Source organism: Cervus canadensis, chromosome 1 (assembly GCF_019320065.1).
Source record: "Cervus canadensis isolate Bull #8, Minnesota chromosome 1, ASM1932006v1, whole genome shotgun sequence".
NCBI classification, from domain to species: domain Eukaryota; kingdom Metazoa; phylum Chordata; class Mammalia; order Artiodactyla; family Cervidae; genus Cervus; species Cervus canadensis.
This window is the reverse complement of record NC_057386.1, coordinates 123,592,820-123,607,344: the sequence shown is the minus strand read 5'-3', so window position 1 is coordinate 123,607,344 and position 14,525 is coordinate 123,592,820. Positions and strand designations below refer to the sequence as shown.

At 46.6% G+C, this 14,525-nt stretch overlaps 2 protein-coding genes across 3 annotated transcripts in view; one reads left to right on the top strand and one right to left on the bottom strand.

The window, feature by feature from the left end:
- Window positions 1–14,525, top strand: part of CCDC63 (coiled-coil domain containing 63) — a 65,199-nt gene that overhangs the window by 45,003 nt on the left and 5,671 nt on the right. Inside the window, exons 12-13 of one of the 2 annotated variants that reach the window (XM_043440729.1) lie at window positions 1,128–1,331; window positions 3,702–3,835. In XM_043440729.1, coding sequence (XP_043296664.1) covers window positions 1,128–1,331; window positions 3,702–3,835 — 338 coding nt within the window. Of the gene's footprint in view, window positions 1–1,127; window positions 1,332–3,701; window positions 3,836–14,525 lie in introns of those variants that run through there. The other variant, XM_043440720.1, reaches the window with a different exon arrangement.
- Window positions 5,161–12,966, bottom strand: MYL2 (myosin light chain 2). Its single transcript, XM_043440740.1, has 7 exons — window positions 12,827–12,966; window positions 11,463–11,552; window positions 9,127–9,202; window positions 7,941–8,045; window positions 7,300–7,378; window positions 7,147–7,195; window positions 5,161–5,485 (listed from the first exon to the last, which is right to left on the bottom strand). Exons 1-7 carry the CDS (start codon window positions 12,827–12,829, stop codon window positions 5,387–5,389), a joined length of 501 nt encoding a protein of 166 aa, XP_043296675.1. The 5' UTR covers window positions 12,830–12,966; the 3' UTR covers window positions 5,161–5,386.

Here is a 14,525-nt window from a genome sequence, read left to right as displayed (position 1 = left end):
TGTGCTTTATCCAGCCCAGCACTTCTCATGATGTACTCTGCATATAAGTTAAATAAGCAGGGTGACAATACACAGCCTTGACGTACTCCTTTCCCTATTTGGAACCAGCCTGTTGTTCCATGCCCAGTTCTAACTGTTGCTTCCTGACCTGCATACAGATTTCTCAGGAGGCAGGTCAGCTGGTCTGGTACTCACTCTCATAGCAGTTCTATTATTTAATCCTTGCCTAGTTTGTCTCTATATACAGGTAATTCTCATTGTGTGAAGAGAGGAGGTTCTTGAGAACCAATAGCAAGTTTCAGATGTGAATCTTTTTGGTCCCTGATTTTCACAGAGAAGAGAAACGGTATGCGTTATGTGAAATTGAAAAAAAAAAATCCAATAGTTACTGAATTTAGATAACAAGCATCTGGATAGTGAGGAGTATGTGTATTTATTTGCTGAACTTGCCTTTCTGTCCATCTTCCCATTCACACTGAAGCTTATGAGCTTCATCAGGACAAGGTTTGCATCTCTGTTATTGTTTATGGTCATTGTTTTCCCTCCATGCATCATGGCGTCTCAGGCACCATGCCTGGTCTGATAAGCATCCAATAATCATTTGTGGAATGAATGAATAAATGAATGAATGAATGAATTATTCTGGTGACTCCATGGGGCCATGAAACACAGTGGGAAGGACAGTTCCCCCAAACTCAGAGCACTGAGGAAAAGATCAGTAGTTTAAGACAGAGTTTGCCCATGGCTCCCAGTTTTTAGTGTTAAAAAAATATTCCTCAACCTTCTTTTTATTATTGTCCCCTATGGAGCCTTTTCAGACATACTTTTCCTAACAGCTCTTCCTTATGGAATTTTCATACAGTTGATATACCATATAACTGTTCATGTTTTTTTATGTATATCCGTGCCTTATACATCAAAGAGTCAGATTGGTTTTGCCTCTCAAGAACCAAATTGTGCTCTCTAGGGAATGAATGATATAACCCAAGAGAAAGCCCTTGTCCTTATAGGCATTCATGACCTGCCTGCTTCCTGTTACTTCCCTTCCTCTCCAGCAGGGAGCTCTACCTCTAGTTCCCCCAGGGCCCAGGTCTCTGGCAAACTTCTTGGTTATGCCTTTTTTCCAGCCATCATTGAGAAGAAGACCAATGACTTGCTGGTGTTAGAATCCTACAAGCGGCTTATGGAAATGGAAGTGACAGAGGCGGAGGTCCAGCCATCCTTCCTCAACCCCTTCTGGGGCGGCTCCGCCCTCCTCAAGCCTGCAGAACCCATCAAGGTCACCCCCCCAGTGTTCTGGGCTGACCCCTTTAGTGACAAGTTGGATGAAGGTGAGTTCTTTTCTTACCTGGAATTTTTTTTCTACAGCATGATGACAAAGCCACAGATTCTGAAGTTTAGTTATCTCAGATACTTTAAAAAATTACAACTACTCTGTGACCATTTCATGAACCTTAAAATAGCCAAAATTTCCAAGTTGGCAAGTTATGAGCAGACGAGATTCTCTGATCCCGTCTCCTACCCTCACCGTATGCTCTTGACTCTCGCTCCACATGTGACCTCCTTTCCCCAACCGCATCTGTGTGCCCCCACCCCATGATTGAAGCAGCTGAGACTTGGTTCACACCAGAGATTAACTGTGGCCCTGCGGGCACAGGCACATTGACCTTCTTTGCTTTTGGAGGCGGAAGCTGGTGGTACTGCTGTTTGCGGGGCTTGAGGGAACTAGCCCTTCTCTCTGAAGGTGGGGGTAAAGTCTGGCCCCACGTGGTGTTTGGTGGGTAGTTTGGCAACATGTTCGGGAAGGTTGAGAAGTGGTTATGTTACTGAGCCAGGTTGCGTTTTTGCAATGCGAAGCAAGCCAGGCCAAGACATGAAGGGTCAGCAGAGAGAGGGTGATTCATTCGCAAGTTCGCAAAGCCAAGGAGAGGGGACGGGGAGACAAATCTCCAAAATCCGCCTCCTGGAAAGCAAGGGGCTCTGGTGTTTATGGGATAAAGACTAAAGATGCCGGGTGATCTGAGGCATGGAGCATGTGGGGGAAGGTGATTGGAAAATGGTGCCCTGATCCTGGTTCTGTATAGGTGTAACTAAGTGTGGGCCTCTGTGTGTTCAAGATGTCATCCAGCAACTCTCGCATGTGCTCAGTGGAAGGATTGTGGTTCTATCCAGGGTTAACCTGCTCAGCTGGAACTAGACACAGCTGGACCCAAGCTCCTAGAAAACAACTCAGGCAGACACGTTGTTTAGGCTACATGTTGCCTGGAGGACAAGCGAGACATTTGTACCAATAATAAAATGATCTTGATTAGTGAAAGCAGGTTACAGGTGAAATGGGCTTAGCTAATAATTACCCTGGGTTTCAGATACATGCATAGAGTCTGTAATCTTGCTTGTGGGGATTGGTCCTTCAGAGAAAAACTTACTCAGGGGTCGAAGGTGGAAGTAGGAGGGCAGCTGAACTGGAAATGACTGAAATGCTCACCCGTTAGAGATTGGTTAAATAAGTTATAGTTCACCCGTGCATGTGATGGAATACTATGCAGCCACTAAAAAGAATGCTGTGGACTGACATGAACTGACATATGTGTATATGGCATCTAGTGACCAGGGATGCTACGTAAAACCTACAGTGCACAAGACAGCCTTTCACAACCTGGTACATAGGAGAGAAAGGGAGAGAGAAAAGGGAGGAGGAGGAAGGGAAGGAAAATATCTTGATTATACATATAAAAATGAAGAGGATGTATATGCTGACTTACAGTGGGTATTTCTGGGTGGTGGGTTGCAGAGAACTTTGTATTTCTGAGTTAATTCTGTCATTGCTTAGAATTTTCTTTTACAGTGACCTTGTGTGATTTGAGTAGCCAGAGGGAAAAAATTGGTTTTTAAAAAAGTTCCCCCTCTTCTGTGAGCAGCGTTTCAAGTGTGCAGGTGTGCCGAGAATGGAGGGAGAGAACTGCCAATATGTGTGCATGCAGAGATGCACAGGTGTACACACATCTGCTTGATTTACTCAAGGCAACTGAGACTTAGCAGGAGTGAAAACCAGGGCTGGTGTCAGCCACCTTAGCACAGCTTCCCTTGACCCTTTGAGTTCTTAAACAAGGAGGGTGGCAGAGAACAGTGATTGATAACACTGTCCTCACAAGGTCAGGAATATACAGATGATATCTTCATTTCTGTTCAAGGGAATATTGATAAACATTGGGTTCTCTTAGCCCACTAGCCTCTATGGCTTGCATGTGTGAATTAGAAGAGGGAAGCCCCTCTAGGCAGATTAATTAGGCAAAGCCACCTCTGCTGGATGCATGTAGCTTGGCAATCAAGTGTGTGTGTGGGGGAGTGGGTTTCAGCCCTGCGGAAACAGGTGTCTTTGTGCAGTCTACATCCTGAGCAACTGCACATGGTGGCCCTGTCTTTTTGATATTAAATCCAACTCACCTTCACATCCTCGTCTGGGAGAAAAAGACAGTTATTGTCTGACCATCCCTGAGCAGTGTATCTCTGCCTGTCCTCCCTCTCCCTGAACTTGGAGAATGTTCACACTTCAACCCCCAGTGCTGTGGAGGGTCACCAAACCAGGCTTGGAGTTCCTTGGACAGGGCAAAGAGGCATTAGCCCTGGGAAGGAAGCGCACCCCGCTGCTGTGCTGGATTTGATTTTTGAACTCCTCACACCGAGTCCCGTCTTTGGTGCAGTGGAACAGCCCCTGGACCACAGCAGCCTTCGGCAAATGGTGCTCAACCACTACACCACAAGAGAGTCTCGAAACAGGGACAGCATACCTGAAAAAGGGGACGAAGTGAAGTCCAAGAAGAAGGTAACAGTCTGAGGCGGCTCTGGCCATTCGTACATAACTAGAGAGAGTAAATGTTTTGTTCTGTAACCCCAGTGCCTCTTCCACACTCATTACTAAGAGACTGGGGCACTGGCAGCTCCCCAGGACGGGGTAGAGGAGCAGGAGTGTGGAGCTCCAAAGCTGACACAGGTGGCAAGAGTGGTGTGAGGTCACCGTGGCCCTTGACTACCCTTGAGATGGTACCCCCCGCATCACGGCTCACCAGGTGAAGTGTAGGGGCCACATGGGAGCCAAAATACTGATTTCACGTCCTCGAACCACATAGGGTGCAGCAGACTCACAGGTGGGAACCGGGAGCTGTGGAGGCCCTGTGTCTATATCTGTGTGTGGGAGGGTCGCATGGATGAGTGTGTCACTGTAGAGCTGTGTCCAGGATGTCTTGTCCTGAAATACAAACTCCACTTGAGTGCCATGAGCTGGGGCCTCTCCTGGGCCTGGCCTTGTCTCTGCAGGAGCCCCAGGTCACAGGTTCTGGATGTGAGGGGGACATGGGTCATCACAGGGTGTGGATCATGAAGGGTCATCATGGCATGGCGTGGGGGTCCTGAGTCCCTGCCTCTCAGCTGGCTTGAAAGGAACCCCATTTCCCAGCAGGTGATGTCATTGGAGCAGACCCTGAGCTTCTCCTCTGGGGGGGGGGGATCTCTGTTATTGTTCTTGAACCTTAAAGACTCACTCCAGTTCTGGCTCCTCCAACCACCCAGACCCCCTCATTCTCTCTAGGTGACCCCAGCTGCCACTTTGATCCCAGCTTCAGCTCTTTGTTCCCAGTACATCTTTCGCTTTGGCTAGGTTCCAGGTTCTTGGGGTTCCCTTGAAAAATTAGACTACATGACATCTACTCCTCCTTCCTCCTAAAATACATCTGGACTTTCCTTTGGGAATGGCCCCTCCTACCCTCAGGCCATGTAAGGTATGGAAGGGACTGATTTCAACCCCTGCGCGAGGGTTGATCATATGAGCAAGTCTGCTAGTCAGAGTACTGCACCTGTTTCAGGGTTGGTTCAGGTATTGCATAGGCCCTGTTTTGGGATTTGTGTGGAGCTGGTGGAGAGAGAGAGAGAGAGAGAGAGAGAAGTGTCCTCTTTCCACTAGAATTGCTGAAGAGATAGACAAGAACCAGGAACTGCTGGTGACCACTGGACCACCAGCAGAGTCCCAAGTCCCTAAAGATCTGTTTTAAGTAAAGAGTCACTAAGATTCAATAATAATGACAGCAGGGCTGTCCCTAACTCATAGACTGCCTTCATGGGAACTAGCAAAGGGTCTTCTTTACTCAAGGACACACCATGAACAAATACACGACCTCTTCTTTATTTGAACACAGGCTCTGGGTGAATTTCCATCTGCCAGCTGTGTGGTCACGTGGTAGCTCTAAGGCACCCAGACTGCAAAGAAGATGGAGGTGGATAAATGAGGCAGCCACATGACCAACTGGCCAGGGTTGGGGGTGGTGCATTACTGGGCAAAATGAGAAGAGGGCAAGGATGCCCCCATCTGCCCACCCAAAAGCAAGCCACTCTCTTAGTCCTTCTCTTCTCCGTGGGTGATGATGTGCACCAGGTTCTTATAGTCCAAGTTGCCAGTCACATCAGGGGGGAAGGCGGCAAACATCTGGTCAATCTGCAATGAACCAGCAAGACATGCTGAGGATCTGGGGGGGAGGGCGGCCCAAGTGGAGAGGCAGCTGGGGCCTGGAGGATATGGGGTGTTATGGGCATCTCTCTCCCTGCCCTCCTGCTTCCTTGCCCTTCCTAGCTCTTCCCCAGGTGCTGACCCCAAGGGCCATCCTGCAGGGATGTTCCTAGGTACCCAGCCTGCAATGAGGAAAGCAGGGATTGCAAACTTAATTGTGTGTGCAAAGGGGCGGGCAGGTTATGTAGGCGAGCACAATGGGCCTGGTAGGGACTGTGGTTAAATGGAGACGTAGTCCGTCTACAGGGATTGTAACTTCTCAGGGCCAGCCATTGTGGCCATGTGGGCAAGGAGGTCAGACTCCTTGAGGAATTAGATTCTTTGAGGGAAATTAGAAATTTAATTTTTTTTAAATGTGTAATTTCTACATTAAAAATATTTTTAGTTTGTTTAGTTGCTAAGTTGTTGTAGTAGTTGTTGCTAAGTTTTGCAACCCTATGCAGTGTGGCCCACCAGGCTCCTCTGTCTACGGGATTTCCCAGGCAAGAATATTGGAGTGGGTTACCATTTCCTTCTCCAGGGGATTTCCTGACTCAGGGATCAAACTCGAGTCTCCTGCATTGGCAGGATTCTTTACCATTGAGCCACCAGGAAGTCCTTAAAGAATATTGGCTAATTATTGTTTTTTTAATTTGGGGTTAATAATAGCTAACACATATTACCTTTTTCACGTATCAGCACTTTATACATTTGAACTCATTTAATCGTCATGTATACTATGAAGTAGATTCTATTATTGTCCCCACTATACAGATGAGGAAATTGAGGCACAGTGAGGTTAAGGAGCTTGTCCGAAGTCATGAAGATGGTGGGAGTTGAAAGGTAGGCTCTTTCAACTGCTTGAATTTTAAGGAGGAAATTCAAATAAAATTTTTAGTAAAATGTGAAACTTCACAGAATCAGGCCTGAGAGGCTGCAAGGGACTATTTTAAATAGATTCATTAAGATTAATTAGCAATGTTGACAAGACAGTTGCTTGTTCATACAGGGCCTTTGATGAATTATTGATAGCAATAGTGCCCCTTCTTCCAGGCACATTACTGCCACCTGCCAGAAAGAGTCTTATGTTCTGATTTTTAGAAAATTATAGCAAGACACTTGACTGCCATCTGCTGGAAAAAACTTGCAACAAATAGATACTCTGCAGTATATATTACTAAGGGCATCCAGGAGGATTGTGCAGTGTACAACCTACACAACGATGCATGGTCACCCTGCATGACACCTTCAGTCCATCAGGAAATTGATGCTGTCACCGGGTCTCAATGTGTTACGAGGAAGGCAGAACCTGGAGTCAGACAGAGGTTTGGATCTAGGACCCGGCATTTCCCATTAGTGTTGTTCTTTTAAGCTAGTAACTTTGCCTCCCTGAGCCTCAGTTTCACCATCTGTAAAACGACCATAGTGCTAGTCACTACCTCACAGGGTGATTGAGAGAATGAAATGAGGTAAGGGCTCAGTAAACGAGAGCAGATTCTCTCTCAGTGTGGGGTCAGGGCTATTTTATGTAAGAGAGTCTGGAGAGGGAGTCCCTAGAAATGTGAGGCCAGTAACTGGGGTACAGAGGGTGTCTGAAGGGGGCCTGTTACCTCCTCTTTGGAAAACCTCTCCGCCTGCGTGGTCAGCATCTCCTTGACACTGCAGAGAGAGAAACGCAGGTATTGCCCCGGCTTTGTGGGGAGGGCTGTGGGGAGAAGCAAGGAACCCCCAGGCCCCCCTCCCACCACTCACATCCCACTCACTAATCAGCCTTGAGCACTCCTTTGCCTTCAGGGTCAAACACTTTGAACGCATTGAGAATGGTCTCCTCGGGGTCTGCTCCTGCAACAGAAAATGGGGTTGATGTGCTATGGGTGGCTAACAATCTTGGGTAAGGAAGAAAGGCCTCACCACTTCTGAGCACCGAGCCTTGGTGTTTTGAAAGCGTGGGCTGAGAATCCAGTTATTTCTGGAGCAAACCCAAGGTCAGGCATGGATCTAGACTTAGAAATACTGGGATTTGAATCCTGACTCCAGCATTTGTTAGCCATGTAGCTTCAGGCAAGTGACTTTCCGTCTCTGAGTCTCAGTTCCCCTTCTGTAGACGAGGATAAGAAGAGAACCTACATCCTAGACTAAGATGATGCATATAATGCATTTAAAGTGCTTTGTATGAGGTCTGGATTAGGATAAACCTTGGAGCACTATTAACTGCTCTTTTTATTCTCTCCCTCTCCTATGTTACCTTGCCTCCATCTGCCAACTCCTGTATGTTTTCCTAGTGCTTTTAATTGATGCCCAAAGATGAAGACACACACAGACACACACACATAGGTGCACAAACCAACACACACAGATATATACATATACAGACATAGATGAACAGAAATACACATGAACTTACCCTTAAGTTTCTCCCCAAACATCTGTAGGAACACAGTAAAGTTAATTGGACCTGGAGCCTCCTTGAGCATTTCATCAATTTCCTCATTTTTCACGTTCACACGCCCTAGAGCAGGAGACAGACACTCAGCGATTCTGAGCTGGGACAGAAACAGCTGTCAGGACACTGGCATTTGTCCTTGTAATCCTACTTCAAGGAATCTTGCCTAGGAATAATCGGAGACAGAGTAGACGGGACCAGAGATTCACGTGAGATGTTCTCAAAAGTGTTATTTATAATAACCAGACAACTGGAAACAACCCAAAGAGGGTTTAGTTATTTTTAAAACTGTGCTTTCAGGACCTGGAATATTTTATACAGATGTTTTAATGTTTTACTCAAATAAGAAATCCTCATATTATAAAATTAGCCCTTCTCACTTGGAGGTGGGAGAGACAGATCAGAATTCGAGGGAACTTTTTCAAATTATAACCGCTCTGACCCACACAGCCTTGGAGATTCTGATATACCTGTCCTAGCCACTGTCACAAGCCCATATAGTACGTTTGTATAAATTAGAAAAAGCCACCCCTATTGAGATAACTTATGTTTTAAATTAATAATCTACAGTGGCTACAAATGCGAATAGTACTCTGGATAATTGCTCAGTACAAAACCTGCCCAGCTGTTCATGGACCTGAGTTCTGGGGGTAGGAATGGAGGAGGAGGTGACAGATTGGACACTTATATTTTGAAGCAGTTCCATGTACTCATGATCACCCTACTGAGATGTTAAATTTTAAAAGCTGAATCCAAAATAGAATGAGTCTAACTAATAAGCATGCACACACACGAGATGCCTAGGAAAAAAATTAGAGGCTCAGATGTTGAGAGTAGAATATGCCCTAGTGGTCAACATTGTCTACTCCTTTATACGTCTCTGAATTTTCCAAGTTTTCTATTGTAAACTGCCATTGTATTCAAAACCACATAAAAATGATTTTAAAAGAAAAAGATACGTTAAGACACTCAAAGACTAAACACTTCTTTCCTATCCTCTGAAATTTGCCTTAAAGACCAATCTTGGTTGAGCTGTTTCAAAATGACAAGCTCTTGACCTTTTTGATAGCCCCACCTCCTGCCCCTCATGGAGTGGGATAAGAAGACCTTCCTAGCTGGTGCTGGGTGGTGGTGCGGGGTGACGTACCAAGAGCAGCAAAGGTGTCCCTCAGGTCATTCTTGTCGATGAAACCATCCCTGTTTTGATCCATGATGGTGAAGGCCTGCGAAAGGAAGGTGATTGTCTGGTCAGCCCGGGAGAAATTGTGGGGAGGAGTCCCAGCGATTGTGCCAAGGGCTGGGGGAAGTGGGATTCTGGGGTTTTCAAGGAGCATCGAGGGATATTAGGTGTTAGATCTGGAGTTACTACAGGACCCAGCAGTTTCACGCCTCCGTGTATTCCCAAGAGAAATGAGACACGTGACCATACAAACACCTGTGTGTGAACGTCCCCATCAGCACTACTCACAGTAGCTCCAAACTGATAAATGGATAAACAATGTGGTCTCTCCCCACAGTGGAATGTCATTCAATGATAAAAAGGAAATTCCGACACATGCTACAACATGGATGAACCCTGAAACATGATACTAAGTGAAAGAAGCCAGACACAAAAGGCCACATAGAGTACGATTCCATTTCTATGAAGCATTCAGAACAGGCAAATCCTTAGAGACAGAAAATAGATTAGTGGTTGTCAGGGGCTGGGGGGAGGGGGGACTGGGGAGTGACTGCTGATGGGTATGAGGTTTCTTTTGGGGGCGATGAAGATGTTCTAAAATTAGATAAGTGATGATGGTTGCAAAATGCTGTGACTGTATTAAATAACCACTGAATTGTACACTTACTTTAAAAGGCTGAATACATGGTATGTGAATTATAACTTTATCAAGCTGTTGTTGAAAAAATAAATGAGTTAAAGACGAGTCTGCTCACCAACTCGCAAGCCCACATTATCTGTAAAATGAAGCCAGTGATCTTTTCCAGCTGGCTCTGAGGGAAACTCCAAGACCTTTGTGAATGCCCAGGTATTTTACCAATGACGTATCATATCTGCATTTCTTGAGTTCTTTTAACAACTGGTTCCTGAAAGTATTTGCACCCCCAGGTCATGCCCCCAGCAGCTGATCTCATTCCAGAAGGTGGGACAGAGGGAGGGAGAAGGGAGGATGTAGTCTTCTCCGGGGAAGAGACCTATTTCAGGTTCAGATGTGACATTTCATCCCAGGAATTCCTCTCTCCCTGGCAGCCTGTGGGGTGTGATGTTCCTGTGATCTGAATGCTGGTGAGGACAGAAGGGGCAAGTCTTCATGTCCCACTGGAAGCCCCCAGTGGTTTCTCCTTTCATATAAAATACTGTGGCCTCGCCAGCATAGCTTTAGTGTGTTTTCCTCTGAAGGGCCAGGTGAGAGAGTAGATAACTCAGTGTGAGCCATCAGGATGGCTGGAAAATTAATTCAGTGTATCCTGAGTCTGCAGCAGTGGTTTAATTTTACGTAATTGGTACTTAGGTTTGCTTACGAAGGCACATCCCCATAGACTGGGATAGGGTTTCAGACCCAGCTAGCAGTCAACAATTAAGACGGTAAAAATTAATATCTCAGATACTCTCAGATATCTCTGCGACTGGCAGAAATCATATTTGAGATGTTAACACCCAGTGTTGATGGAGATGTGGCAGGAAAGACACCTTCTCCTCTTGGGGCTGATGGGAGTCAGAATGAACACAGGATTTCTGGAGGGCAGCTTGGACCAGTGGTTGTACTTGGTTTTAGTTCCTTTTGTAAAGAAAAAAAAAAAATGTTCCTTCGATCCAACTGTTCCGCTTTTAGGAATTTACCCCAAGGAAATAACTAGAGATACAAGCAAAGGGTGTTAATTATAATAGTAAAGCATTCTAAACATAACATCTAACCATAGGAGGCGATTTAAATAAATGATGGAAAATGTTGGTGCTGAATTGCTCAAGGAAAAATAACAGGTACAGATTAGTGTGCATAGAAGATAGTCACTTTGTTTAACAAATACGTGCATAACAAAAACCACTGGCAGGGCATATACCAAAATGTTAACTGATCATCTCTGGGTCATGGAATTATAAGTCAGGTCATTTTTATTCTTCATGCATTTCTGAAATTCATTCCTACATTTTCAACAAGACATAGGCTTTGTTTTGATGATCAGCAAAAGTTAATTTCTTTAAGTCATTCACACACATGTTCAGACCAAATTTGGGGTGTTTTGGGGAGGATAAAGACAAGCTAGGACTTCCTTGCTGGTCCAAGGGTTAAGACTCTGCACTTCTTTGCAAGGGGTGTGAGTTCGATTCCTGGTTGGGGAACTAAGATACCACATGTGGCATGGGACAGCCAACAACAACAGAATGAAAACAAAGACAACATAACTGAAAGGTCCTTGCAGGGAATATGGAATGAGGGAAAGGCTCTTTCTAGCATGTGGGAATCTCCACCCAGCTGCACCCACCTCCTTAAATTCCTGGATCTGGGTCTGTTCAAACATGGAGAACACATTGGAATTGGCTCCCTCTGCTCTCTTCTTGGCTTTCTTAGGTGACTAGAGGGTGAAAAAACACATCAGTTAAAAGAGTCAGAGGCTGGGAATTAGAAAACGAGGTCAGGTTCCATCTCTGGGTAAGCCTCAGCCACTCATCTGTGAAATGTGGGTATGGTGCCGACACTCATCTCAAAAGGGCGGTGCTGGAAAGATAAAAGGACATGGAATAAGACTTCCCAAAATCAGCCTGGTTCTGGTGGATTGTAAGACTGTGGGTCTTGCAGCAACTCCTTTGCAAACTAGGGGAGGTAGAGGTGTGTCTCCAGGGATGGAGGTCAGGCTTTCGGATCAGCCCCAGCAGGACCCAGCTGCTTTTGTTTGATGCATTTCACAAAAAGTTCAGTAATGCACAGAAGGAGAATTGATTGGAGGCGAAAAAAAAGTCAGGCTCACTAAACCATGAAGAATGCGAGATGAAATGACACATTTTCAGGGTGTTAAAACCCAACTGCTCTGTCCCCCTCGATTTTCCCCTGATCCAAATGGCAGCAACATCTCCTCTCTAAATGTTCTGTCCTTGCATCATGCAAACAGAGCGAGGGGAGTGAGTTAACATTTCCCCACCCGCTTCTGACTTGAGTTACAGCAAATGCTTGAACACTGCATATGTTATTGCATTTAGTCCTCATAACTGCTCTGTCAAGTGGATGCTATTATTACCATTGCCATTTTCCCGGGGAGGCAACCGAGGCTCAGAGAGGTTGGGTCGTTTACCCAAGGTCACACAGTCACAAAAAGGCAGAGCCAGTGTCGAACTTGGGCAGACTGCCTCCACAGTCTGTGCCCCTAACCACAGCCTCACACTGATCCTGATTTTGGGGGCTTCCTGCTTCCGAAGAGGGACACCTAACTAAACAACAGAGGGAGAGAGGTTTTAAATTTGCAAGTTCAAAAGGTGAAAACAAAAAGATTCTTTTCCCCAGCTGCCTGAACAAGAGAAAAGAATTACAATTTGATCCTTAAAAGCGTTCAATCCCATTTTGCAAGCCCTGGGAGTTATTGATTCCTCAAGAGGTCAGTAGACAAGCCATAAAAAAGCCAACTCTCTTATTTTGTTTTTGCGAGTCCCCGGGAGCTGCTGTTATTTGTGGCTTATCGGGGGCATTGATTGGGGTTCCTCTGTGTGCACGCAGCAAGCAGTGCTTTTTCCTCCAGGATCTGGGGCCCCGGCGAGCTGCCGTGCTCCCCCTCCCCTCTGGTCCTTTGCTTGGAGGTGGTGTCCCCTCCCTGCCACCCAGCATCACTTACCTCCTCCGGGGGCCCTCAGTACTCACCATGGTGGAAAGGACGCAGCAGTGCTCCCCCAGAAGAATCCCACAGTCTGCCCGGCTCTCTTCAGCCTGGGAACAATAAATACTTCCTCCCTAAGTTTAAAAATAACCCCATGACCACTTTTGGCAGTGGTAGGTGAGGCGGACACCACCTAAGGCCCCCCCACCCCATGCCGTTCTTCTGAAGTAAGGGCAGCTCAGTCGCCACCCGGTGACACGTGGGGCCCAGAAAGGCATTCAAGGTTAAAGAGGCGGGCGGCTGGTGCACGGGGAGAGATGCTGCTCGCTTGCTGCAGCGCTCGGGCGGTCAGCACTTGTGCTTGTCAATTTTGAGGAGGAAAATGGCGGGGAGAGCAGACTTAAAAATTCTCTTACATTATCAGTCACGGGTTCCACCTCAGGGCCTTTGCACCTGTGGTTTCCTCTGCCTGGAATGCTTTTCCATCTGACATCTGTGAACCTCCGTCCCTCACCTCCTTCAGGTCTTTGCTCACCTTCTCAATGAGACCTCCTCAGCATGCTATTTTAAAAATAACCCTTTAGGGACTTCCCTGGAGGTCCAGTGGTTAAGAATCCGCCTGGCAATGCAGGGGACATGGGTCCGATCCCTGGTCAGGGAACCAAGATTCTGCATGCTGCAGAGCAACTAAGCCTGCTCGCAGCAACTACTGAGCCCATGGGCCACAGCAAGAGAGACAGAGTGCTCCTGTAATTCAAGAGTTTGCGTACTGCGATGAAAGATCCTGCATGATGCGAAGATCTCGAGTGCCACAACTAACCTGATGCAGCCAAATAAATATTTTTTAAAAACAGCCATTGAGCCCCTGCCCTGGAGAGCCCTTTCTCGGTTTGTGTTTCTCCCCAGCATTTACCACTTCCTGAAAGCCTGGCGTGCTGCAGCCCTTGGTGTCACAAAGAGTCAGACACGACTGAGCTAGTGGACAACCACAACATACTGTGCAATTCCCTTATTTTGTTCACTCTCGGTGGGCCGCTCAGGAGGCCCTCACCACACTCTCCTCGGCTCCAAGCTCTTGACTGGCCAGCACACAGCAGCTGCTCAGCGAGTCTGTTAACTGGTTGAAGAAAGAACAGCTCTCATCAAGTGCCTGCTGTGTGCCAGGAACTGTGTATACGTTTTGTGCTCCTATTTAAAATCTAATCACCCTGTGTGGGAGAGACCCCCTTGTTTTCTGTGTCCCCATTTCACAGATGAGGAAACTGAGGCTGAGAGGCAAAATGAGATGCCTGGGATCAGACAGAAGCTGGGAGTGGACCTGAGGCCCATTTGCTTCCAGAGTCCAGGCTCTTAAAGGGCCTTGGGAAAGGTGGTTTGCTGTCAGAACTCAAGGCACTGTGGTGGTTAATCTCTCAGGATGGTTTTCCTCCTGTGGCCTTGCAGGCAGCCTTGGGATCCAAGGAGTAAGAAGTGAGGGCTTCAGGTGGGATGCATGAGACAAGTGCTCGGGCCTGGTGCACTGGGAAGACCCAGAGGAATCGGGTGGAGAAGGAGGTGGGAGGGGGGATCGGGATGGGGAATACGTGTAAATCTATGGCTGATTCATATCAATGTATGACAAAACCCACTGAAATGTTGTGAAGTAATTAGCCTCCAACTAAAAAAAAAAAAAGAAGTGAGGGCTTGGAATAAAGTCTTGGCCTTGTTTAGTGGCCGTGGGTGATGGGCTTCAGAGTCCAAGAA